The following is a 25,335-nucleotide window of genomic DNA, read 5'->3' as shown; positions in this document are numbered from 1 at the left end:
GGTTTCTCCGTCTTGCTGCGTCTGGCCTTTCTTGAGGCCCCTCAGATGCTCTGTCAAGCTCAGAGAAAGCCCATCCACCTCGTCTCCCTGTGCCCGTGTACAAACAGGAACCAGTCCCGGTAAGGGAATTCCCAGAGCAGGGTAACTAGGCGCTCACAGAGTGTGGAGAGGGCAGAGCGGCACCCCTCCCATCTGGTAGCCCTCTGCCCTCAGGATGTGCAGAGCACTCGAGGGTGTATGGGGCAGGGGGAACAAGGGCTCTCACTGCTTTCCGTCTGCCCTCCCCCCACTGCACTGGCTCCGTCGTCCGGGGCCAGGGTCAGGCCAGGCCGTGTTGCTGGTTCTGGGAGAGCCTGGGTAGGACAGATCTGATTTCACAATATGAGCAGCAGAGTTTACGCCCCAGTTCTGGATAGGCGCACACTGACTGCCCGGCTCACGGTTGTTTCATCTTCTGGGGTGAGGTTAGTGACTGAGGGAGACAGTGTGTCCCTCCCTGCCCCACCTGGCCCCCAAGAGCAGACACTACCCATGCAGCTTAGGGCACCTCCCTCCACCTGCCATCTCAGCTGCCTCTGGCCCCAGGCAGGTGGAGGTAAGGGAGGGGGGGACTCCAAACCAACCCCTGGCTGGGAAACCCCTAAAAGAGCCAAAAGAGGGCTAAGCTGGGCATCAGCATAGCGCGGCGGGGGGCGGGGGGGAGGGAAACCCAAGCCTGAAGGGGAGGCTGTGTCTGGGATTCATGAACAAAAACACCGGTGTATGGAGGGGGGAGGCTGGGCATGGGAAGGACAGCTGAAACAATGTCCACAAAGTACTGATAGTTGTTGAAGTTGGGTAAGGGGTGCTTGGGGATTCATTACACAGGTCTATTTTTAAGTTTGACATTTTCCGTAATAAAAATTAAACAGAGAAAAACAAGTCCAAACCCCTCTTCTTTGCTTTCAGGCCAACTCTACTTCTGAAATTAATTTACCATTCCTTTCCAACACAAAGCTCCGTGTTAGTCGGCCTGGTTTCCTCACTGTCTCCCCAGAAAGTGCCTTTTACTTGTTTTCACTCTCCCCACCCGGGTAGGTTGGTGAACACAGGTGAGAGGAGCCCCCTCGTCCTGGGCCATGAGCAGGGGTCTTTCTGTCCAATCTCATCCCTTGTTGCAAGGCCAGGGCAGGCTCCAGCTTCCCTAGGAAGCGCCTCCCGACTCCTCCCGCTCACCATCCCAGCCTCTGCCGGCTGTCCCCACCCCCTACTGGATCCCCAGGTTTGCCTTACGTTGGGGACCGACTAGGACTGAGGTGTGAATCCTATAGACTCTTGACCCGCAATGCTGCCACCCCTCAGTCCCCCACCCTGTCTAGATCCCCACCCTGTCTAGATCCCCCACCCTGTCTAGATCCCCCACCCTGTCTAGATCCCCCACCCTGTCTAGATCCCCCATCCTGTCTAGATCCCCCATCCTGTCTAGATCCCCCATCCTGTCTAGATCCCCCACCCTGTCTAGATCCCCCACCCTGTCTAGATCCCCCATCCTGTCTAGATCCCCCACCCTGTCTAGATCCCCCACCCTGTCTAGATCCCCACCCTGTCTAGATCCCCACCCTGTCTAGATCCCCCATCCTGTCTAGATCCCCACCCTGTCTAGATCCCCACCCTGTCTAGATCCCCCACCCTGTCTAGATCCCCCACCCTGTCTAGATCCCCACCCTGTCTAGATCCCCACCCTGTCTAGATCCCCACCCTGTCTAGATCCCCACCCTGTCTAGATCCCCCATCCTGTCTAGATCCCCACCCTGTCTAGATCCCCACCCTGTCTAGATCCCCCACCCTGTCTAGATCCCCCACCCTGTCTAGATCCCCACCCTGTCTAGATCCCCACCCTGTCTAGATCCCCCATCCTGTCTAGATCCCCACCCTGTCTAGATCCCCACCCTGTCTAGATCCCCACCCTGTCTAGATCCCCCATCCTGTCTAGATCCCCACCCTGTCTAGATCCCCACCCTGTCTAGATCCCCACCCTGTCTAGATCCCCCACCCTGTCTAGATCCCCCACCCTGTCTAGATCCCCACCCTGTCTAGATCCCCCACCCTGTCTAGATCCCCACCCTGTCTAGATCCCCCACCCTGTCTAGATCCCCCACCCTGTCTAGATCCCCACCCTGTCTAGATCCCCCATCCTGTCTAGATCCCCCACCCTGTCTAGATCCCCACCCTGTCTAGATCCCCCACCCTGTCTAGATCCCCCACCCTGTCTAGATCCCCACCCTGTCTAGATCCCCACCCTGTCTAGATCCCCACCCTGTCTAGATCCCCCATCCTGTCTAGATCCCCACCCTGTCTAGATCCCCACCCTGTCTAGATCCCCCACCCTGTCTAGATCCCCCACCCTGTCTAGATCCCCCACCCTGTCTAGATCCCCACCCTGTCTAGATCCCCACCCTGTCTAGATCCCCCATCCTGTCTAGATCCCCCACCCTGTCTAGATCCCCACCCTGTCTAGATCCCCCACCCTGTCTAGATCCCCCACCCTGTCTAGATCCCCCACCCTGTCTAGATCCCCCACCCTGTCTAGATCCCCCACCCTGTCTAGATCCCCACCCTGTCTAGATCCCCCACCCTGTCTAGATCCCCCACCCTGTCTAGATCCCCCACCCTGTCTAGATCCCCCACCCTGTCTAGATCCCCCACCCTGTCTAGATCCCCCACCCTGTCTAGATCCCCCACCCTGTCTAGATCCCCCACCTAATCACTCCCGGACCTGTCTTTAGCTAAAACACTTTTTAAAGTCTGGCTTCCCGGTGCCGACAGGATCCATCCTGTGACACTCCTCAATCACATTTCCTCACTGACCCTCACCTCCGCGTCTATCCATGACAACCTCAGCAGTTTTCCCTTGGTTGTGCCCCCCATTTCCCCTTCCTAGATGTCTGCAACTCACCACTTCCCACTCCTGAGGGGGGTTATCCCTGGAGGCCCCCAAAGAGCTCCCAATCCCCTGTTGCTGGGAGTGTACACCTCTACCTTCCCTGGGGCCCACCACTTAATAGGTTCTTACTTGATCAACCTTCACCCCTAAAAGTCTGATTGCATTTCTTCTGCTCATTTGGACCCCGGTGTATCTTTGATCACTCATAGGCAATTTAGTTTGCTCTGCTTATCTCAGCACCTTTCTTCTGCTTTCTGCACAAGTGTTTCTTTTTGTGTGTTCCACCGAGGGTCAGGAGGGAGAGATCTGGTGGGGTCTGCGCAGGGGTGAGGGTGTAAGAGACAGCGTGCACACACAGAGGTGCGAGCTCCCACACAAATCACTCCATGCAGGTTATGTAAGCACGAGCTAGTCAAGCATGTGTCGCTGTACCATGCCCCCCGAGGATTCGGTGTCCTCTTAGTCAGGGTTATATAAAACTGCATGGGTCTCTCTGTAAGTGCATGCTTAGCTGAGCTCAGCCCTTTGAAGGATTTTCATATTTTGAACACATTACCATGTACTTTTTTAGGTTAAAAGGTTAATACTTCTTCCTCTTTTCACCTAATTCCTAACTTCCCCCAATCCATCACACAACTATCTCCTTGAGTCCATCCCCCCCCCAACTTAGGACTTTACCTGCGTGGGGCGGGTGTTGGCCCGGGGGCCTGCATCCCTCCGGAGCCTGTGCTGAAGGGCCCCATTCTCAGAGGGCAGTCCGTAGCTGGTGCAGTGTTCAAAGGGCATATACTGGTACTGGGGAGCACTACCCCACCAGCTTTGTTCAGCCCCACGCCGCAGGGACCCAGCTGGCTCCATGCCCCTCCCTGGGCCAGGCCTTGGCCTGCTTGCCCCCGTCCCTCCCCCAGTACAGCTCCTTAAGTCTGTCCTCTTGCCTGTCCCCAAGGCGTCTGGGGCAGCATGCCCACCCCCAGCTATTTATAGCCATCTCTCTGTCACATGATACCCCCCCCCCCCCCCCCCCCCGCCACATCTGATCTGCTTGGGGTCGAAGCAGGTGTGAGAGCAGTGCGGGGGAGGGGTTGAGAGAAGAACCTGAGGGACAGCCCCACAGGGAATTCCCTCAGCAGGGCCAGCAGCACTGTCCCCCTCCATAGTCATAAGAAGACTTCCAGCCCCAAGCCACCGGGCCTTCTATAAATATCGCTCAGACCAGGATGGAAAGAGGCTCAGCAGGCTCTCCAACCTGTGTGCTCCCAGGGAGTGCCGGATCTGCACCCAAGTGTCCTGCCCCCTCATCAGACGTGGAGAGGTGAAGGGTGGGCGCTGGACAGACTGACTCTAAGGTCTGGGAACACCGGAGGGTAACTCACCGGAGAGAGTAACTGGTGCCTCTCTGCCATCTTTTCCTGTTGGGTTGCTCCCAGCTCGATATCTTCCCAAGATCGAGTCCTCATCTGTTGGACCAGCTTTCCCGACCCATCTGATTTTCAGTTTTCTCCTCCAGCTCTGCTATTTTTATCTGCCAGAGGCTGCTGATAATGCTTAGGTGTCATCCCTTTGACCCCACCCTTATTACCCACTGGGTGTGGGAAGCAGGGGTAAGAGCCTTGGGTTCCGGCCTTTCTCCCACTTCCCAGACAGATATGTCAATCACACCAGAATCCTGGACTCTCGGGGAGGGACTGAGCTTCTATTTAGGCTGTGGAGCACCGGCCTCGGTCTATCAGGGCAGGTTAGATAACAGGGGAGAAGGGGAAGTGGGCCAGGGGTATGGGGGAGGCCAGGGGTGGGGGGAGGGAATAAATATATCTCAGCCTGAGCCCCACAAACATAAGACGACGGGGAAGTCCTCCGCTATTCTTCCCTTTCAGAGCAATAAATAACTTTTGGCCAAGGCTGAACGACTCTATCTGGTGTCAGTGTTTTTTTGTTGTTGTTGTTGTTTTTAACTGATTTTCCTAGGACATTCCTTCTTCTGTGAACTCTTCACCTTAGAAGAAAAGTGACAAACATGAGCCAATGTGTAGTTTAGAATCTGTCGCCAAGTAGGGTCTGCCCCAGGATATTCCAAGTTCAGAGGCGGCAGAATAGGGACACCAATCATCTGGTCTATAATTAATCTTGATCTCAGCTAATCGAAACTGTCCAAAGCAGGTGAGATGGATGCCATTAAAAGCAGGTTGTCTGGGGCACCAGGCTGGCTCATCTGATGGAGCATCTGACTCCTGATCTCGGGGTTATAAATTCGGGCCCCATATTGGGTATAGAGATTAGATAAATCTTTTTTTTTTAAAAATAAAAGCACGTTTTCTAACATAAATCCTATAGCTTGAAGGCCTATAATCCACCAGCAACGATTAAAAATATATGATGGTTTGAGAGACCAAAGGCTGTGACATTCACCTTCTCTGTAGGCAGAACATAAGGGCTCTAAGGATTAGGTATAAGATGAAAGGAATATTTTCTTAATAAGGAGAGTACAGTGCCAAAGTGAAAGTAGATTCTTTGGGGGGCTTTGGAAACAGAAAGACTGTCACCTGTTTGTGGAGTATGGCTCTCCCGAAGGTAGCTAGTTTCTACAGGGACTCAATAATCCCGAGAACACAGTTACTATTTCTTTACTATTCCTTAGAAAATCAGGACCTGGTTACGGATTCCAAGATTTGAAGACAGAGATAAGTGGGACTGGGAAAAAAATCCTCATTCCACCAAACCAAGTAGAAATGCCAGTTGAAATTCTAAAAACCAGATTCTAAAATTGGGAGGGTCAAGGAAATATACAGCCGCTAGTGCTAGAGAGCAAGCATTATTCTGAGTTTGACATCAGAAATAGTTAAAATCTCATGGGCTACCATCCTTCAAGAGAACAAGAAAATAAAATGTAAACTACGACTACCCCCCCACCCAACAACCCATAGGTACCGGGCTTAGGGTCTTATTTGGAAGATGGGTTTCTGGGGAGTTCTGTGAAAAGCTCCAAAATCTGGAAACAAATTTGTAAGCATGCATGCATTCTATAAGGTATGTATACTGCGTAAGGTAGGTGCTCTTCTGAGGTTTTCAATAGATTTTCTTGAGGTCCATGATAATAAAAAGTAAAGCCTATAGGCTTCTGGAATTGCTATTTGAAGGAAGGTTGTCAAAAACAACCATACAGCACACATGTGCAGGGAAAAGTGTGTGTTGAAGTATAGGTGGGTGTGAACAAGCCAGCCCCTTGGCATCCCATCAATTTAAGCATGAACTTTCTGGGTTACACCCTTGTTTTCAGACCTCTTCAAATCTGGCCCCCCAGCCCACTGGACGACACACCATCACACTCTCTTTTAAGGGCTTCCGGCCGTCACTTTCCCTCTGCACATCCAGCCTAGCACCGATCCCACGACGACCTACTTTCTAGTTTCACCTAGGCAACTGTGACCCCCTTCACCCCACACTTTCTCTCTGGATGTACTCACTGGTAGTCATTTCTCCTCTACTCCCCATTGGACCCTGCCCCCCAGGTCTTGACAAACCCCTGGTCCCTTCCAAGGCTTACAGAAGGCCTTCCTGATAGACCTGGACAGGTCTCTCTCCCTTCTGGTTTTTCAAAGATGATACACTTTTGCCTATTCTCTACCTAACCGGCACAAAGATGGAATAGCCTTTGGTCTCAGGCTCATTCTCCCAGTTCAGTGGGAAAAATCCTTTTTTCCCAAAAAAGCGAGGGAAAAAAAAATTTCACGCTAGGAAGTCCCAGAAGCAATACTGTCAGCGAAGAGCATACACTCAAGCTAACATTTTGTTTCACATCCTGACCTCAGTTTCTACAGAAAGGCAGTAACTTAGGGGGTTATGGTAATAAAAGAATGCATGCAAAACACTTAACCAGTGTTAAGCACGGAGTATGAATGCTTGGTACCGAACTGAAGCTCATTGTGCCCAAGTTAACGATTCTCAAGCTTTTGTAAGCTGCTAACACCTGCTAACACTGCGTCATCTGTTTACCACGCATATTTAATCCTCATGGGGACCCTTTAAGGGAGAAACAACTTTCCTCCTTCTTAGCTAAGGGAAACTGAGGTTCCATGAGGTTAGGTACCTTAGCCAAGGTCTCCAGTATCTCAAAAGGCTTAGCCAGCATTCAAAATGTATTTAATTCTAGAGTTCATGGCCTTAAAGCTACATTTCTTCCCTTTTTGTGTATTTGAAGTCTTTGAGCCTCTTTACCCCCTTCTGAAAAAAAAAAAAAAAAAAACGAGGAAAATGACTAGCTCGTGGGCCCACAGGGAGGGCTGACTGGGAAGGTGCAAGTGCTCCCTGGGCTGTGGCCATCATTACTGCGTTCCTCCTCCGACCAGACCAGACGCCTGCCCTGCCTGCCCCTCAAATCACGGCTCTGCTCTCTTGGCCCATGTTTCCTCTTCCCTCTTACAGGAAGCAGGAGGTAGGAGGGCAGCAGAGAAGGGCAGCCCCCAGCTCAGGGAGGGGGATAATTTTAGCAGAGAATCCCTGGCAGAGGTAGCAGGGGGGAAGGGAAGAGAGCTATGAAATTCAACCTGATACTCTCATTCAAGGGCGGGGTGGGAAGGTCACACAATCCGGGTCAGAAACCAGTGCCTCGCTCTGTAATTCTCAAACATACCACACCTCCAGAAAGCTTGCCTATGCTGGAAATGGGCACTTTGCTTACTCCCATGGCTCCAGTAATACCTTAACCTCTTCCGAGACTTTGCATCTCTTCCTCCCGAGGACGGTCCCGGCTTTCTCCTGCGGCGTAGCCAAGCAGCATCAGCAGGCTTTTCATGCCTTCCCTGTGTTCTTCAGCCAGTTCTCCTCCCTCCACTTGCTGATATGCTTCAGCTCAACTTAATCTCTTTTTGATCTTCCTCCTCCTCCATATCTCCCACCCACTTTCCCCCAGGTCCCACCGATGCTTCCTGCCAAGTTGTTCCTACAGAATTTCCCATCTCTTGTTAAGCCTCCTTGGTCCACGTGCGCTTGCACACTTGCCTCTCCAGGCACACACTTTGGATATACTGCACCCCAAGAATTTTTCAACCTACAGAGCCCACAGCTTAGACCTCTTTCACGCTGCTCTGAGTTCTCTTACAGTCCATGGCCACTCTAGAAAACCTTAAAACCAACTTGGGACCATGTAGATTCTATAATCCTCACCATCCTCCAATTCCAGCCCAATCTCTTTCTCCAGCCTCCATCCCCTCATTTACATAATCCAGAACCAACACTGCTTGCTAATGACTCTTAGATCTCCTGATTTGAGAAATCCCAGTATGCCAGCTCTATTTTGGGTAGTTGCCTGTGGCCATGACAGCTGAGATGGGCCCCCACCTTTATATGTAACAAAGATTATGGCAGCAAAGGAAGGGTGTTCAGCTCTGGGTACACCTTGGGAGGTGGTGAGGAATGCTGTAAGGGGCCAAGCAAGTGAGAATATGTGAGCTTCACAAGACTGTGTGTGGAAAAAGAGATGTCAGGCACACATCAGCAATAAATATGAGCATTTATTTGGCACCTGAAGGCAATATAAAATCCTGGCAGTGGGAAATGGAAAGGTTCTATCACCTAAATACTTCCATATGATACTGACCCAAGGGCAGGACTCAGCAACAAGTCTCCAAACCCCCCAGCTCACAGAAAAAGTATTTATTGAGCACCTGAACTACTACAGGCTAAGCACTGTGCCAGGGACCATGGGAGATGCAGACGACGTTGTCTGACACACGACATCTGTCTTCATGAGCTAGTAGTTATCAGTGGATAGAACAAAACACACAGAAAAACCTAGAGTATAAATACTAAACTGCGTATATTGTTTAAGGGAAATTTTGTCCAGAAGTAGGATTCTAGCTAGGGTTGCTTTCTTCCTTCCTTCACCCAAAAACATTTACTGAAGACCTACCATGTGCCAGGCACTGGGTATATAGTGGTGAACAAAAGAGACAGAGACAAGATTTCTATCCTCAGGGAGCTTACACCCTAGTAGGGGAAACAGAAATGAACAAGTGAGGCAAGCAAATACGTGATTATAAATCATGCTAAGTGCAATGAAGAAATTAAACAGGACGTAGTAATAAAGAAACATAGAAGATTATTTAGAGATAGAATGGCCTAGGAAGGCCTCCACAAGGCGGCATTTAAGCTAAAAGTTGTGAGGAATGGAGCTCAGTAGACCCCAGGAGAGTATCTGCGATGGTCCAGGGCAGGAAAGAGCTCAGAATGTTTGAGAAACTGAGGATGGCACCAGGGCAATCACTTAGAGGGAAATCAGCCTTTAATGAGGTTCAAGGGGAAGGTAAGTTAGGAGTCTGCACACTACTTCAGGTGTAACAGAAATCTTAGCAGGGGAGTGACATGATCAGATTTGTATTTAAAAACCCAAAACCAAAATCTGTCATACAGAGATTAGATTGGCGGGGGCAAGAATGGAAGAACAAGAGAAGTCCCTGAAGAACAGGAAAAGCACAATGTATGGCACAGACACAGCAGGCTTCAGGGGGACACAGCACATACAGTGACAGCCTCAGATGGAGACCTGGGAGAAGGGAAAACAGGCCATATAAAATCAAAAGGGGATTTAATACTGAAACAGAAAGCAGGAACAAGCTACTACCTGATATCCGTGAGCAGCCGAATGATCCAATTAAGTAGTATTTTAGACAGATTTGGTGGCAGCAGTAACCAGGATGAGATGAAGGTGAAAGGGGAGAAACAGGAAGTAGGGAGATAACTACTAGGATGTTTTTTTTTTTTTTTTTTGGAAAAGGACATTTCAGAGGAAGCAAAAGATAAGGTGACAGGTTACAGCGTATGAGGAAGCATACCACTCTTATCTGCCTCTGCTAACACTCTCTCCTGAGGTTCCTCTCAGTAACCAAAGAGCGAGAGAGTAACTGATTAAGAAAACTCTGGAACTTCCCTGGGCAAGGATCAACGAGTTCCAGGGATAAGGTATCCAAGCTGTAACCTCTGAGAGGCCGGTTTCCTCGAGCCCAAAGGAGCCAACTGTGGAGCGGAGAACCTGGCCTTCCACTGGGTGGCCTTGTGGTCCCGACCACACCCACGGCAGCAGTGTGCCGCCAGTCCTGTTGGCCCTTTCGAGGCAAAATGGAAAACGTCTACGTTGAATCAGGACACCTTCCAAACTCTCAGTCTGGGATGAATGGGGTTGGAATATGAAAGAAAAAAAAAGACAGGAGATGGTCTCTGAAATGTCTTAGCTAACATAATAAAAGCAATTACCAAAGTGCTATCTACCAAAGCCCTCGGGCCAGGAAGCAAACACAAGCGGCAGGGAAACCCGCATGCCCTCTCCCCATAAAGATGCTGTGTTCACAACATCATCGCCCAGGCTGCTCTGCTGTCGCAGCCTGTCAGGCCAGAGCCAGCCCTGCAGGGAGGGAGCCGCCACAGGAGGGACTGGCCTGTGGCCCGGCACGCCCAGGCGGAGGGGACAGGCGTGCTCCACAAGCCCCAAGGTTCCCAATCCCGGAGGGGGAAGAGAAACCGTGTGCCGGAAGAGGAGAGGCCCCATCAGGCCTCCACGCGGCAGGGCCATGGGGACGGCAGGGCCATGGGGACGGCGTCACGTGGGAGGGTGGCCCGGGAACAGGTAGAGGTGGCGGCACAGGGTACTGCAGTACTCAGACATCTCCTTGCAGCGGTGGAACTCCGTGCCAGGGGCGTAGCCCTCACGCTCCTTGATGAGTGCGTTCACCTGCAAAGACAGAAACCCACGGTCCCCAGGCTGAGCCTCTGGGCGCAAGAGGCAGGCTGGAGAGATGATGACAGCCAGGGCCAGGGTGGAGGAGGGCGGAACCCAAGCAGACGGAGCCCGAAGGAGGCGACTGACCTTCACGAGCATGTCAGCCACGTGCATGTCACAAGCCCTCTCAGAGAACACCTGGGTGAGGGCCTCAATGTACCAGGAACCCCGTTTGGTGTTCCGCATGGCAGCAGTGCCTGCAACAAGGACGGAGTCTCCCACAGTGTGAAGGTCACGGCACAGCTCACACGGCTGGACGACCCAAACTCGACTTCTACGGCACCCTGTACCCTCCCCCTTCAGAGACCCCGGGGGGGGGGGGAGGGAGGGAAGGTGCGCGTCTCCACGTCTGACTTCCCTCTGGGAGCTCCGAATACCTCTGAGGCAGGCATAGCCACAGATCATGTCTGAGCACGTGGGCAGTCGGGTCTTCAGCAACTCCTCCCTGCTTGCGTCACTCTCCTCACACTCAGAGGATCCGGTGTGGTTCTTTCCATCTTGCTGGTCCACCCCACGGTCCGTTTCATCTGTAGCAAAGGCAGACAGAATGGACAGAGATGTTATTTCCTCCCGTGGCTCTTGGGCCTGCCACAGGCAAGCCGGAGTTCCCTGCCACCTGACTGGGAAGAGCCATTTCCAGCTGCTGCCTCCAAATCTCTGGCTGACGAATTAAAGGAAAAAAAAAAAAATCATTACTCCCATTCCTGCCCAGCACGCAGCCATTATCAGGGAGACACCCAGAGGCCCGGCGCCATGCTCAGTCATCTGCACATACATGAGGTCTGAGCTTCATCCACTCTGCGCAAGATGGAAAGTGCCGATCAAACACTCCTTGTAAACAGAACTAAAAATCCTATGTCCATAATTTATTTGTTCAATTAGCAATAGACCTGGAAGTCACAGTGCTTTTTATGACAATACACAATTAAATACTGACAATTCAGTTTTGTATATAAATAAGAAAACCAAGTTAATAACCCAATAATATGATTACTACATGCATGCTATGTAAAAATCACCTCAAATCTATGTATCAATAAAAAAATTTAAAAAACCCTAAATGTGATCAGTTTCTAAGTCTCTGGTATTTTTAAGTTATTTACTCCTTATTAATTTCATAAGCCAAATTGTGGCAGGCATCGAAGTTTTAAGAGAAATTTGTAAAAGGAAAAACTTAAAAATTGGGATAATTTGACTTTTCTTCTATATGATTGAAAAAGAACATCATTAATCAATTTTAGCAGTTTTCAACATACCCTGACTACATGTCCAACCTCCTGACCCAGGCCTTACCTATGCCCAGATATATTTTTATCTGGATGTTGCAGTTTTATTTTGGAGGTGGGTGGGGATGCGGTCAGTAGGAAAAAGAGACAGGGAGGGCACACAGCCCAACAAACCAAAGATAAGAGAGCAAAGTCTTTTACAGTATTCCTGCTCCACGCAACACTCGAGAGAGCCCAAAAGGCAAGTGAAGCTCGAAGAACTATGGGGAAATGACCAAAATTCACTGATCCCCAAAAAAGTTACTGAGCAACTGCCATGTGCCAGGCACTATTTCACATTAAGCCTTAGGGATGTAAAGATTCCTGCCCTTATGGAGCTCACACTCCAGGCAACTGGGGAAGGGAGAGTAATTTTACAGACATCAGTTATATTAACGAAGTACAACAGAGGACAGGTGAGCTCAAATCTTCAAAGGTCATCTCTGGAAGGATTTAATTTTAAGAGAGAAGATTCAGATTACCCCAGAAAAGAGCAATTTCTCCTATCCAGATCTGATACTGTATATATATCTCTGAACATAGGAAGAGAAAATGATCATAAATGTCTTTATTTCATTTTATTTTGCCAGTAATACCTCCTGAAGGAAATAGGCCAAGCTAAATGTGTCCCTCAAGGAAAAGGAAACTTCTTTCTTGCCTTCATGTCTCAGATCTATTAATCAGTAAGTGTTATTGCTTCTTCCAGTAACACAATATCCCATCTGTTTTCTGTATGACTGCTACAGTTTTTGAGGAGATTAATTTTCATCCCTTCATTCAATATTTATTAAGTGCTACCATGTATCAGGCAGTGCCCTGGGCCTGGACATCCAGCTGGTGAATAAACACTAAGTTCCTGTCCTCACATACTCTTTCCTCGCTGCAGCTCCCCAGCCTGGTAATCGTCCTGGAAAAGAATCCATCACATTAATTTTTTGAGCTACCAACAGCTCCACACTATTATCTGCTAAAGTCCAAAATCTGTCTGACTAAAGGTTAGCTGGATGGACGGATGTACTGCCTGTAGCCAGCCTTATCTTACTACACACCTAGATGCCACGCCTTTAAGTCGGCTCCCGGCGGACTTCTGGCCCAGCACAACATTCTGGGGGAGGGAAGGGGGTGTCCTTTAGTCCTGGTGTGTGTGTCATCTTGTACCCATTTCCTCTGAAAGGCCCTACATTTACTACTCCATACCTATGTAGATTTTATCCTTCTGGGTCCAAATTAAGCCTTACCACATTAAAATACTTACTACATGTCTTCAAACTAAGCCAGCTTAAAACAATCTATTCCCTACTGCTTACTCCTTCATATGTATGGCTTGTATCTCATTAATTTCCCCCTTGCTTGAGGCCTCTGAATTATTCTCAAGCTACTTCATGTATACTTGCTTTATCTTTCTAGTAATTGGTAGGCTCTTTCAAGAGACATATTTTCTTTTCCCCTTTTTTTTAGATAGCAGCAGTTTGAGAGACCACACATTTTCTTTTGCTTTTGTGATAGTATCCTAGTCATGTTGTAGGACCTTAATAAATTATATCCTTTGGTGATATTAGGAAGATATCAACAATGTTAACCATTTACATTTGTTGAACACACGAGAGGAAAAGACATTATTTGAATGTTAGGACAAAGTGACTTTAAACCAAACTATAAGCCCCTTGAGGGCACTGACCATAGTGTAACAGTCACAGCTGGCCTTTTCTGTGGATTGACTATGAGCCTACTGTGCTAAGCAAGCCCTTCGTATGTATTATTCCATTCAATTATCACAACCACCTTATGAAGTACGTCTGATCGCCACCTACATTTTATATGGAGGAAATTAAGGTGGAGGGACGTCAAGTAACTTCTCTAACTTGATATAACTAGTCAGTGGTTAGAGCTTTTAATTATTACTGCTTCCCTCTAGGAGAAGAAGCGTGTCCGCATGTCTTGGAGCCTAGTCTTGGCATCCTGGCTCTTAGAGGGTAAGAGACTGCATTCGAGAAAGAAGGCGGAAGCAGCTCAAGGATGAGTGAGAGCCAAAGCCTGGCTTGAGGCTTCTGCACTGCTGGCCTGCACGGTACACGGAGAAGCCGAGAAGGGGACAGATGAAAAGAGAAGAGGGGAAGAGGGATGGAGAAAGGAAAAGAGGAAGGGTACGAAGGGAGAGAGGAAGAAGAGACAGACAGAAGCTCCTTAACTGCACTGAGTGACAAAGACAAGCACACCGGAGTTAAGAGCACAGAAGTGAGAGTTCTCGGGAGAGAAGGCGAAGGCACCCGTAAGGAGTCCTGAGAGGAGGGTGTGGTGGTGCACAGAGCTGTCCAACCTGAGAGCCTTGGGCTGCCCAAGCCCCAGCACACCCCATGCATCGGGAGACACTTACAGAGCAAGAGAGGCCGTGGCAGCAGTGAACAGAAGGAGGTGCCCAAGGGATCCAATAGCACCTGAGAGGAGCAAACAGGAAAGTGAGAGCTGGTGGGAGGCTGCCCAGGAGCCACCACCCAGGTGCTGATCGGCCAGGGCACTCACCTCCACGGCAGGCCTGGATGAAGAACATTTTCGGCTTGTTCTGAAGGTTTGGGCAGCTGGCGTTGTCAAAGAGCCGAAAAACCTCTTGAAGCTGCCAGAAAGAAAGAAAAGAGGAGGGAGGTTAAGTAGACCGCAGGCCTTCGTGAGGCCTACATGTACCACAGCAGCCGTTACTGGAGAGACGGGCCAGCAGGAGGGGAGGGGGCCTAGCGTGAAGAGCTGTCAGCCACAAGGCGACACACACCTGAAGCAGTCTGCCATCCACACCATAGATGCCTCCCTCCACACCATGAGAGAGAAGCGCCACGATACAGGAGTCAGTGACACGGTGGGCAGGTAACTGGGCAAAATTCTGAAGTTTCTCTTGCATTTCCTAGAGAAAAAACACCTTTTAGTGTTGTTCACTGCAGTCTGCACCAACATAATCTTTCTTTGGTGTCTGAAACCCTAAGCCATTACAAGAAAAAATGTTTTCTGTATATTACTGTGGTCAGTGAGAAGTCAGAGACCCTAGGAGAGGCCAAAAAAGCTACAGACTCATCAGAAAAATGCATGACTTCAGACACAGAATTCTGAATATAATTTCACAAAATCCAGACTCACTCTGTTAAGAACACCTGGACTAAACCAAGTTACTAATAAAGCTAGTTCATGAGCTAGTTAACTTTATCCACTCCTCAATCATCAACCCGATCCTTTTTTCTAGAGCATATAAATGGCACAAAGGGGACCACCAACTGAGCTATGAATGAGTAAAATACCTTTCCAGCCATAAGGAAATAAACCGTTCTGACAAAGGGCAAATGGAATCATGATAATAGAGAATAATAGTACTTTCATGCTGTTTTCGGTCTGAGATTTTAAGTTCCCAGAGACATGATGGTATCTGCATAAAATGCTCCATTCACGGAAGAGCACACTGTCTGGAGAACTCTGCACAGGGCCATGGCTACATACATGGGCTACAGGATCAGACAGACCTAGGTTTGAGCCCTGGGTTCACAAACTGGAACCAGTTATTAGGCCCTTCAAAGCTCTAATACTCGTTTTGTAAGAAGATAATTAAGAGTAAATTTTCTCCAACTTCATAAAGATTAAATGAAATACTACAGAGAAAGGACTTATAACGATGTCTGGCACATACTGCAAAATTCTGCCATTATGATAATGTGCATATCTAACAAGGAGTAGCAATGTTATTTTTTCAAAGAAACCTACTACTGGCCAATCTTGTAATCCAACTTAAGGATCTTCTCTATGGTGCACCAGGTTGCCATACACGAGTATCACTCTACCTTAAGCATTTGGCCCATCCAATGGAAGGTTATACAAAATACTAAATAATCTGATACAAACTATTAAACCTACGTCTTCCTCTACAACCCAAGAAGTCTGAGTGGTCTCTCCTATTTGAGACCAGAAGAAAGAAAATAAGTTCATTTTACTATGAATTTTAGTGAACTCTAATGAGTGTAACGATAGCAAACCAGGCAGGACAGTTATAGCAGAGCTTTACTTAACAGTTACCAGGTGCAGCTCCCAATAAAAAGCACACTTGTGCAATACATTGCAGCGGTTCTGGAAACTTGCAAGAAATGCAAAGTTTTGGGTCCCAGCAAACTATGTTTTAATAAGCCCTCCAGGTGATTCCGACACGCTAAATTTGAGAACTACTGGTTTATTTGTTTGGAATACTTCTGTTTGCAGATAACTCAGAAAATTATATAGAAGACTTGAAAGTCTGTAACTGAACTGGAAATGAAGAAATTGGCTTTATTGAAAAGTATGTATGCTTTCTGGGCAAAGAGAAGCCAATCATGATATTGGATATCTTAAGGTAATAAAAAGATATCCAGAACTCATTTAGGTCAAGAATATATAATCTCAAAAGAATACAGAAGTATGAATGTTCTTCTGGAGTTGGCCATAATAGAATTTTTTTTTAAGATTTTACTTATTTATTCGAGAGAGAGAAAGAGCGGGGGGGTGGGGGGGTGGGGACACAGAGGAGCAGAGGGAGAGGAAAAGCAGACTTGCTGCTGAGCAGGAAGCTCAATGGACCTGAGGGATCATGGGGGGAAGCCTGAAAACCCTGGGATCATGACCTGAGCTGAAGGCAGACGCTTAACCAACTGAGCCACCCAGGCGCCCCTTTAATAGAATTTTAATCCAGAGTAGTTGATGTTAATTTTGCTGGAAGAAGGCAATAAAAATGTATATTTGGCATCTACTCATGAGCATTTTGAACTTAAGTGAGACTCTTAGGTCAGTAAATAGAGGACAACAAAGCCCAAAGTAAGAACACACACACTCAGTAATCAAATTTAATAGTACTAAACTGATAACTGGGCGTTAATTCATTTGGGGGAAATTTTTCCAAAAGTAGATAGCTTCAAATAGGATCTCTAGATTTATTTCTGATAAAATTACAGTACTTCTAAAAATAGCACGGTTTTTAACTCTTGCCTGGGTTTTTGGCTGGAGGTTGGGGGACACAAGGGAATAAACTATAAACCCTCTGAGATGATATGCAAAATTTTATGGCTAGCTGCATTTTCCAGGGATGACCCATAGAGCATCCTTACATTTTCAAGGCAGTCTGCGTCCCAGATGCAAGTTAAAAATCAATACCACATGGTAAAAGGAAATTTGCCACTTTAAAATGTATCTCCTTTCCTAATATATGATAAATTGTAATTCTAGAACTAATAACCTCAGGAGGGAGGCACGGTGACAGAAGACTTTGATGACAAAGAGAAAAACTGAAAACCTACATAAGCAGTGAGAATACCACTGGTCCAGCACCGTCAAGTGAAGAGGGTTATCTAAGACTGTACTACTTCAAATTTTTAAATGCAATTATTTCTAAAGTCAAAAGGTATAATGGGGGGAAAAAGGATCTTAATTTTTTTGGTTCTCTTTGCTCATCAAATAATCATATGATTAAAGAGTTGAGTCTCTGGAGAAGTCCTACCAGGAAGAAAGTACTCTGTGCAGATGCCCAAAGAACCAAATTATCATACCCATTGTAACTAACTACTTGGGATTTTTTAAAAATTTTTATTGTTATGTTAATCCCCATACATTACATCATTAGTTTTTCAGGTAGTGTTCCACGATTCATTGTTTGTGCATAACCCTAGTGCTCCACGCAGAACGTGCCCTTCTTAATACCCATCACCAGGCTAACCCATCCCCCCACCCCCCTCCCCTCTAGAACTCTGGTTTTAACTGTATTGGAGAAGTTGATAGGCCACAGCTGGAAACTTGACTTTGCAACATCCTCCTCACATTTCTGACTCTCCAGAGCTGAGGACAAGGCTACACAGGGAGGGTTCTATTCCAAGGTTCAGTCCTATGCCTTTTGCTTTTGTTGCTCTACTCTCCTTCTCAAAGATCGCATACTCTCATCCCTTAAAGTATTTCTCCTACACAGGTAATGCCCAAATTTACATTTTTGGCCCTGACTTCTCTGAGACCCTCAATTCCTTACTTAATTTTTCGACCTTCTTCCATTTGCAGTCATTCAACCACCTGATAGTACAATCATGCCATTATGTTATTTTCTACAAATATTCTTTCCCTCTTGGTCCACTATTCTGTCCAGGCTCCCAATATCTGGTATTGGCATTATATCAACTCCAAACTGGATTCCCTGCCACTGGTCTCTTACTTCATTCTTCTTAATGGTGCTTTGAATCATCACTGTGAATTTATCACCTTTCTGTTAAAAAAAAATTACTAATGGTTTTCTAAAACAAGGAAGTTCAAGGCCCTGGCATTCTGATCCCGTTATCTCCAATCTTATTTTTGGCACTCCTTTGCCCTACGCAGTTGGTTTACCCTAATGCCCGTAACATCACACACACATTCCCCCTCTCTCAGCTATTCTCCCTGTCTAGGGCCCCTTCACCACTCCTCTGTGCTTAGTGGCTTCTTTCAAGGCCAGCTCAAGCCTCACACCATCCATTTACCCTTCCGACCAGATCTACCCAGGGGACTGTTTCTTTCTTTTAACTACTGTAGAAGACACTGTCTACTCCTGCTTGGTCCTTCAGAATATAAGGGGAAGTACTCCCATTTTTGCTGATGTCAAGACTCCTCATCTAACTGATGTCCTGTGAATTTCAGAATCACATTAAAAAAAAATTTATATAGAAAACATAGTCCCCCACCATTATAAAGTGCTCAAAATTAATTAATTTTTAAAGTAAGCTCTCCGTCCAGCGTGGGGCTTGAACTTACAACCCCAAGATCAAGAGTCACATGCTCTTACACAATCATTCTCACAGAAGATAGCTAAGATACAAAAATAAAGACCACAGACAATGCTGAGGACAAAACAGATTCCCTACCTTAACAAATCAAAGGGAATTTCCTAGAAACTTTGATTTTACCACTGACATTCCCAAAGGCAAGTTTAAGAAAGTGCTATTATTCTGGAATCAAAATGATTCCCGGGGATGGGGGAAATAGGTGATGGGGATTAAGGAGTCCACTTGTCATGGTGAGTACAGAGTAACATACAGAAGTGTTGAATTACCATATTGTATACATGAAACTGTTTTAACACTGTTTGTTAACTGGAATTAAAATTAAAACTTTAAAAAAAAAGAGGAAAGGGATGGAAATGGAAAAAAAAAAAGAATCAGTACCTACTTACCAATAGGCTATTATCAATTTCAACACAGAAATACCTAAAGGTAACTAAGTCAGCAGTATAGCTCAGTAATTGGGGTTAACAGGGAATAATAATAGATAATGAAAATGCTTTTGAGTTGCAGGAATCTAGCCTAGAAGTAATCGCCCCTAAGATCTTTCTTGTGGTCACAGAGCTGGTTAAGAGGAAGGAATTTCCCCATGTTAACTCATTAAGCTGCCACAGACGGTTCTAGCAAACTTCCATTTGCAAGAATGTCATGTGCCAAAGTAATCTTTTGAACAATAACTGGACTTGTAAGCAACAATATCAAATCAAGACGTAAATGTCCTGGGTCGCCCTGGCTTATAGATATCTTTCCTGATTGGCTGGCTGAATCTCAGAGTCTCCTCACATCCTGAGTGACTGGGAATCAAGTCTCTGAATATATAAGAGTAACAACCCGACCTGGGACTGGTATTACTCAAGGAGAGCACACTGACCCTGAGAAGTTAACAGTGAAGCAGCTGGTTGTCCCTAATTTTTTTTTTTTTTTTTTTACTAGATTGCAAGGTGAGACATAGAACAGGATGAGGAAAAAGGTAAGGAGGAGAAAGTAATCTATCCAGTGGGCAGAAGAGCAGAGGATGTGCCTGGCCCCAGTGTTGCCCAGCTCTCCCCTGTACACATTAGATGTACCTGTGCAGTCTGGTCAAGTAGAACATGGACTTTGTAGCCCAAGAGCTTGAAGAGGGTGACCAGAGTGCTGTGGTCCACATCCCCTCCAGAGCGAAATTCCAGGTCTTTCTCTCCAGTGAAGTGCACATTGCTCAGCACCAGTGCCAAGCCACGAGGCCGAGACTGCAACCGATAGGCCTGGCGGGAAGGGGGAGCCAATTAGAGCTTCTTATGGACAGAAACTGTTTCCCCAACTGAACGAGACATTGCAAGAAAACAAAGCCATCATATTCTTGCTCACCCCACCGTCAATATAGAGAAATGCCCAGAGAAGATAACCAATCAGTACTGACTTTCTGACCAACAAAACAAGGAGATATATATGTGAACTAAATTCAGGTGCCCAGGAAGGGTGTCTCATTTCCCAACTTTTCCTCTTGCATTCTGTAGGACTCACCAGCTGGTGGTGTGTTTGATAAAACTCGGGAGTGCAAGGCTTCACCTGAAGGCATGGAGGACCATCTCCGTTGTCTAGGGAGTGTTCCACAGTATCTATGGCATAGAGAGCCCAAAAACTAGTGTACAATCTATGTGTCAATCCCAGTACTTCATTATAACCTAAGGCACCCTGTTGAACTGCGGTTTTAATAATTAATGGTTTTGCTCACTCCCCTATATTAGAAGATCCATGAGGCCAGAGACCCTGTCTGCTTTTGCTCACCACTGGATCCTCTGCACTTAGCCCACACAGAGTAGTGCTTAACCCCACTGAATGACTGGATGGGATATCTGATAAAAGCCTTGTTCTAATCACTAGGCTACTCAAGTCAGCAGGCTAGTGGCCTACAATGTAGTCTCTTCTCATCCTAAAATAACAGCTTTAAGGAGCCAGGCCAGTCATGTGGAGGAATTTCCTACCTGTACCAGTTGCTCTAAGGACTAATTGCCATAAAAAAATCATCTGTGACGGAAGGGAAGCAGGCCCAATCAATACCCCATCTAAACTCTCCGGCTAGTCCCTAACAAATTCACCAAGGAGACTGTTCCCAGTATGAATGAAAACAGGTATTGTGCTAGGGCAAAGTCAGATGCCAATCAAGAAAAAGTCAATCTGTGGGATGTGTTATCCCATCAATTCTCACCTGGAGACAGGCGGAGCTGCTTGTGAGGGGGACAGGACTCACACATCGGGAAGGGGAGACTCAAGTCGTAGTCACAGCTCAACTGTAAGAAATCAGGACCCACCACGCCAGGCCTTAGGGAGATGGTCCAGTGTGAACAAAATCATAATCTAGTCTCCCCCACCCTATCTCAAAAATTCCTTTCCCACCAAACTAACCCTTCTCAACACACCACATGTCTAGGGCTCCATACCGGTGGGAGTGCATGCGGAAGACCAGAGAGGGTTGTGAGCAACAGATCCTCCAGGTGACCCTGCTTGGTCTCCCTCAGGGCCACACAGAAGGCATCAAAAGCCTGGGGACCCCTCTTGGGCAGCAAGTTGAGAAGTTCCACATTTTGGCTGAAACTGCCCACTTTGGCCTAAGATAAAAGAATACAACATGAAATCATATTTACTTATTCAGCTCTAATTCTGTTTCACCAGATGACCTTCTAGTTATCTCAAGAATCCTTTTATAGGAAAAATATATGATTGGGGGAAGTCTTTCCTATTATTCTTAAATTATGTATGTTTTCTGTTAAGGGCTTTAGGGTAGAAGGGCATTTTCATTTCCTTAGTAAGGTTCTACATGTAGAACCTCATCATGTTCTGTTCCTACTCCTATGACCAATGTACTGACTTGGCCTTTCTCTTTTGCTTCCCAATACCTGAATGTGCTCTCTCATTTCCAAGGTGATGATGTCCTTCTCCAGGAGGTGCTCTAACAGTTCACTCAGCAACAGCTGTTTGGCTAGCACCACTCGGTTCTTTTTCAGTGCTTCCTGATGGTCGGGATGCATGCCACACACTCCCAATATCCTACAGATAAAAGGCAGAGAGGGAAAAGCTGTCAAGTACAAGATATGGCACAGAAGAGTGGAGTGGAAGAGGTGTGAGCAGGAAGAACAAAAAGAATGGGACTTACAAGAACCAATATTAGGCATAGCTGGTTAAAATCAAAGTAGTATTAAGCAGTAACACACTAATCATAAGGAAATAATGTATAATTTTTTATGGCGTACATTCCACCGAGACCATCTTCTGAGATGAATAGTCTGTCCAGGGGAGGGAAGTACCTACCTTGACAAAAATAATAGACACGAAGGAAGGAATACTCATCTGACAGACCAATTTCAATTAAGAGATTATTCCAGAAAACCTTTCACATTATTTATCTAGGCTGCTAAAAATAATATGAGTTAAGATGATCCTGGGTGAGGAAGAAAATAATTTGATACAATGGCAAAAGCTCAAGCCAATGGCTGGCTTTAATAGGAAAAAATGAGACAGGCCGACACACACACATTACTCTCTAGTCCACTTCTACCAATTATACCTGTGGTCTTCAAAACTTTAGTTCCTATGACAAAATGACACTAGAAATAATCAGAATCCTGTAAAAATTAAGAACTGAGTAAGTAGCAAGTATGACAGAAAGAGTAGATAAATGACAAACACAATCAACATAACTTGAGATCACTTGAAAGAGTTAAAGCATAAAGGCTAAATTGTTTTGGTAATTTATTAGGGATGTCTTTATTTCAAGGATTCTTTGGTTTTGTTACTGGTTTGCAAAGAGATCAGCTTCTGTTTATGAATTTTAAAAATCCCATGTCCAGCAAATATCATCTCTGTGCCTAGTTTATATAAATGCAGAGCTCCCCAGCTTAGTCAGTTTCCAAAAACATGACAACAATAAGGGCCTGATGGCAGTGAGAAAGGGATGAGGTAACAGCTTCAGTTTCTAACTTAAAAACTACAGGGGTGCCTGGGTGGCTCAGGTCATGATCAGGGGGTCCTGGGATCGAGCCCCGCATCAGGCTCCCCCGCTCAGTGGGAAGCCTGCTTCTCCCTCTCCCACTCCTCCTGCTTGTGTTCCCTCTCTTGCTGTGTCTCTGTCAAATAAATAAATAAATAAAATCTTTAAAAAAAAAAAAGACTTTAAAAATGCATACTGATTTCAAAGATGTTAAAATGTGTGTGTGTGTGTGTGTGTGTGTAGGGGGGTAATGGGCATCTTAATACCATGCATTTATAGGATGTACTTGGCTTAACTCTAGGTTACAGGTTTATAGAGGAGTGAAAGGCAGAGTCCTGAAATTGCTGAAAGAGATCCAAGAAGATGGCATGTGGGACCCTGAGGCAAAGAAAGCTGTAAAACATTCCCAAGGCTTGAAGCAGCCAACCAGGGTTAAATTTGGGATTTGGGACAGTGATGTCTGAAACTCCATTTTAACTTCAGGTTTCTGTTCTCTAGAAATACTCCTGTGACCCCAAACTTTCAGTAGAAACCTGCTACAATACAACTAGAGAAATCAAAAAACCCATTTAAGAATCACCTTAGAAAACACCAAAGCAGTTAACAATGATGGCATATAGGAAACTGGTAAAAATGTTATTAGACCAAGAGCAAGACATCACAGCTGAATGCTGGATACATATCATTGGTGGGGCAGGTTTACTCAAGTTTCTTCTCTTAATTTATCAGTAGCGTTTTCTCCTTAAAACTTTCTCCTCCCTTGGTTTCCTACTATTCTCTCCAGTTCCTCTCTCTGCCTACAATGTTCCTTTCCTTTACAAGATCTTTAACCTGCCCTTAAACGTTGACATTCCATTAGGCAGCCCCTCAAAGAGCCTCTCCCTATTTAATCTCATCCATACACACGATTTACTAATTCACTCCTGGTTCTTAACTCTTTCAAGTTCTAGACTTAAATTTTCAGTCAGTAACTCATTAGGTTTCATCTGAGGCATTATCCATTCTCCACACCTGCTCCTTCCTGTATTCCACTTTAGGGTGAAAATCTCAAATAGGAACTTTTCCCAAAATAACCATGATCACCTAGAACTTCAGGAACAGCTGGAAGGGGAGGAAGGAGAGGAGAAAAGGACACAAAGGGAATTCTTAAGTCTTGATTCTGTCTTTCTGCGGGTTCTGGCTCCAAAGTCCTAAATTGACCTTCTGGGTCTAGACCACGAGGCATTAAGATGTTACCCTGGGTGATGCTTGCCATGAAGTCATATAACGGGGGCAGAGACGGAGACACACTCGGAGTCTCGGAACCACCTTGTCCTTTCAAAGTACTCAAACCCCAAGGCCTGTGTCGACTGCTTTGAAAACCTGATCATTACACCCAAAGCAATACGTGTCGTGATATAGCCAATCCAAGTCAAATGCACATCAGGCAGTATCTCGGGGTTTGCAAGTCTCGTCCGTTTTATTAAGGGGACAAAGTAAAGTTCCTCATAAAAGAATAAGGGGAAGGAAAGGATGGAGAATCTTTAAGAGAAGCCGAGATCTGGCAGGACTGGAGAGCTCCTTCTGTTCAGAGCCCCCTTGGGTTGGACAAAGCAAATTGGGGCGGTCGGCTCGCGAGGAACAAGGCCGACAGGAGGCCGCCGCACGCGCGCCCCTCGGGGGCTCAGCCCGGCCTCCCACCCTTGGCTGCAAGGGCGGTCACGGCTGCTTCCAGGGACTCCGAGGGCTGGGGACGCCAGGGCCATGACCCGCATTCCCCTCCCTGGGCCTCACGAAGGACCTCTGCGACCCCCTTTCACTTACCTGCGCCCTCTGTCAGCGGCCATTAGCGCCTTTCGCTGCAGGGCAGGCCGAGAGCCCGCGCTCGGCGCCGCCATTTACCGCTTTTCCCGGGCTGTGCGCGAACCGCCCACAATCCAAACAAACCAAAAGCCCTCCCGCCCTCTGCATCCCTACCCCGTCCGCCAGCGCACGACGCGCCTGCGCGCTACTCCTCCTAGCTCCACCCCTACGCGAGGCCTGCCCCGCCCCTGCCGTCGCCGGTGCGCGCGCAGGCACAGAGCCCTCGCGCTGGATGTGCCGTCCAATGGGGTGAGAGAGCGCACTTGGCGGAAAGGGAAGGGGCGGGGGGAAGCGTGGAGCCGCTTCGTCCTACGCGGGAATCCGATTGGTCGTTGGTTCCCGCGGAAATCACGGCTCGCTCTCCGGCACCTCCCACCCTGCCTCACCCGCCTATTGGAAGCACTCTACGAAGACCGGTTTGGCCGGACTTTTGACTTTATTGAACTATTGGGGCCAGGGTAAGGATGAGATGGAGAGCACTGGGAGGCGTTAGATACCGCACAGTGGATGAATGCCTAAGTGGGGGGCACACCCCTGAGGAGGGTGGGTCATTGATGGTTGGACCGCTCCCAGTGGCTAAAACCTGCGTCACAGCCACAGCACGATTCCAGAAAATCTGGTGTTCTGTTGGGATCCGAGGAAGCCGGACCAGGGGACTGGGGTAAAACCCTGTGGTCAGAGCGCAGGGGTGACACCGTGCGGGTGGCTCCAGCGCTTCATAGGTGATTCAAGAGGGAGCCTTAGATACTCCGCCACCCCTCGCCAAGCTCCTGTTTTAT

The 25,335-nt window shown here is 47.3% G+C and overlaps 3 protein-coding genes across 6 annotated transcripts in view; 1 reads left to right on the top strand and 2 right to left on the bottom strand.

Moving 5' to 3' along the window:
• CLCN1 (chloride voltage-gated channel 1) overlaps positions 1-3,781 on the bottom strand; it is a 30,067-nt gene extending 26,286 nt beyond the window's left edge. The window contains exon 1 of the mRNA XM_088018459.1: positions 3,602-3,781. Within this exon, the coding sequence (XP_087874585.1) occupies positions 3,602-3,781 (180 nt within the window). The remainder of the gene's footprint in view (positions 1-3,601) is intronic.
• A 4,629-nt stretch (positions 3,782-8,410) lies between these two features.
• CASP2 (caspase 2) lies at positions 8,411-24,671 on the bottom strand. 4 transcript variants are annotated; one of them, XM_028106390.1, is made up of 11 exons: positions 24,518-24,671; positions 21,624-21,774; positions 21,168-21,335; positions 20,936-21,017; positions 20,251-20,345; positions 19,815-19,991; positions 14,721-14,849; positions 14,477-14,567; positions 11,069-11,218; positions 10,779-10,888; positions 8,411-10,643 (listed from the first exon to the last, which is right to left on the bottom strand). In XM_028106390.1, exons 1-11 carry the CDS (start codon positions 24,589-24,591, stop codon positions 10,512-10,514), a joined length of 1,359 nt encoding a protein of 452 aa, XP_027962191.1. In that variant the 5' UTR covers positions 24,592-24,671; the 3' UTR covers positions 8,411-10,511. The 4 variants fall into 4 exon arrangements, with proteins under 4 accessions (XP_027962191.1, XP_027962189.1, XP_027962192.1 ...); XM_028106388.1 differs by having other exon boundaries at positions 10,779-11,218; XM_028106393.2 differs by lacking the exons at positions 8,411-10,643; positions 10,779-10,888; positions 11,069-11,218 and adding an exon at positions 14,327-14,391.
• Positions 24,672-24,800: 129 nt separating this feature from the next.
• The window catches only part of LOC148162552 (uncharacterized), a 52,065-nt gene continuing 51,530 nt past the window's right edge, over positions 24,801-25,335 (top strand). The window contains exons 1-2 of the mRNA XM_088018395.1: positions 24,801-24,805; positions 24,836-25,014. Coding sequence (XP_087874521.1) covers positions 24,801-24,805; positions 24,836-25,014 — 184 coding nt within the window. The remainder of the gene's footprint in view (positions 24,806-24,835; positions 25,015-25,335) is intronic.

This window comes from Eumetopias jubatus, unplaced genomic scaffold (genome assembly GCF_037043125.1).
Source record: "Eumetopias jubatus isolate StellerSeaLion01/CBP00866 unplaced genomic scaffold, mEumJub1_p1.0 scaffold_14, whole genome shotgun sequence".
Classification (NCBI taxonomy): Eukaryota; Metazoa; Chordata; class Mammalia; order Carnivora; family Otariidae; genus Eumetopias; species Eumetopias jubatus.
The sequence above is the reverse complement of the archived record's forward strand: the minus strand, read 5'-3'. Positions and strand labels throughout refer to the sequence as shown.

Coding starts and splice junctions, on each gene's coding strand:
- CASP2 (XM_028106388.1), bottom strand. CDS start 24,591: ATGGCGGCGCCGAGCGCGGGCTCTCGGCCTGCCCTGCAGCGAAAGGCG. Junction 11,219..14,476: donor CATCCAGGCCTGCCGTGGAG/GTGAGTGCCCTG, acceptor CCTTTGCTACAG/ATGAAACGGACCGTGGGGTG. Junction 10,644..10,778: donor TGGCTGACATGCTCGTGAAG/GTCAGTCGCCTC, acceptor CTGTCTTTGCAG/GTGAACGCACTCATCAAGGA.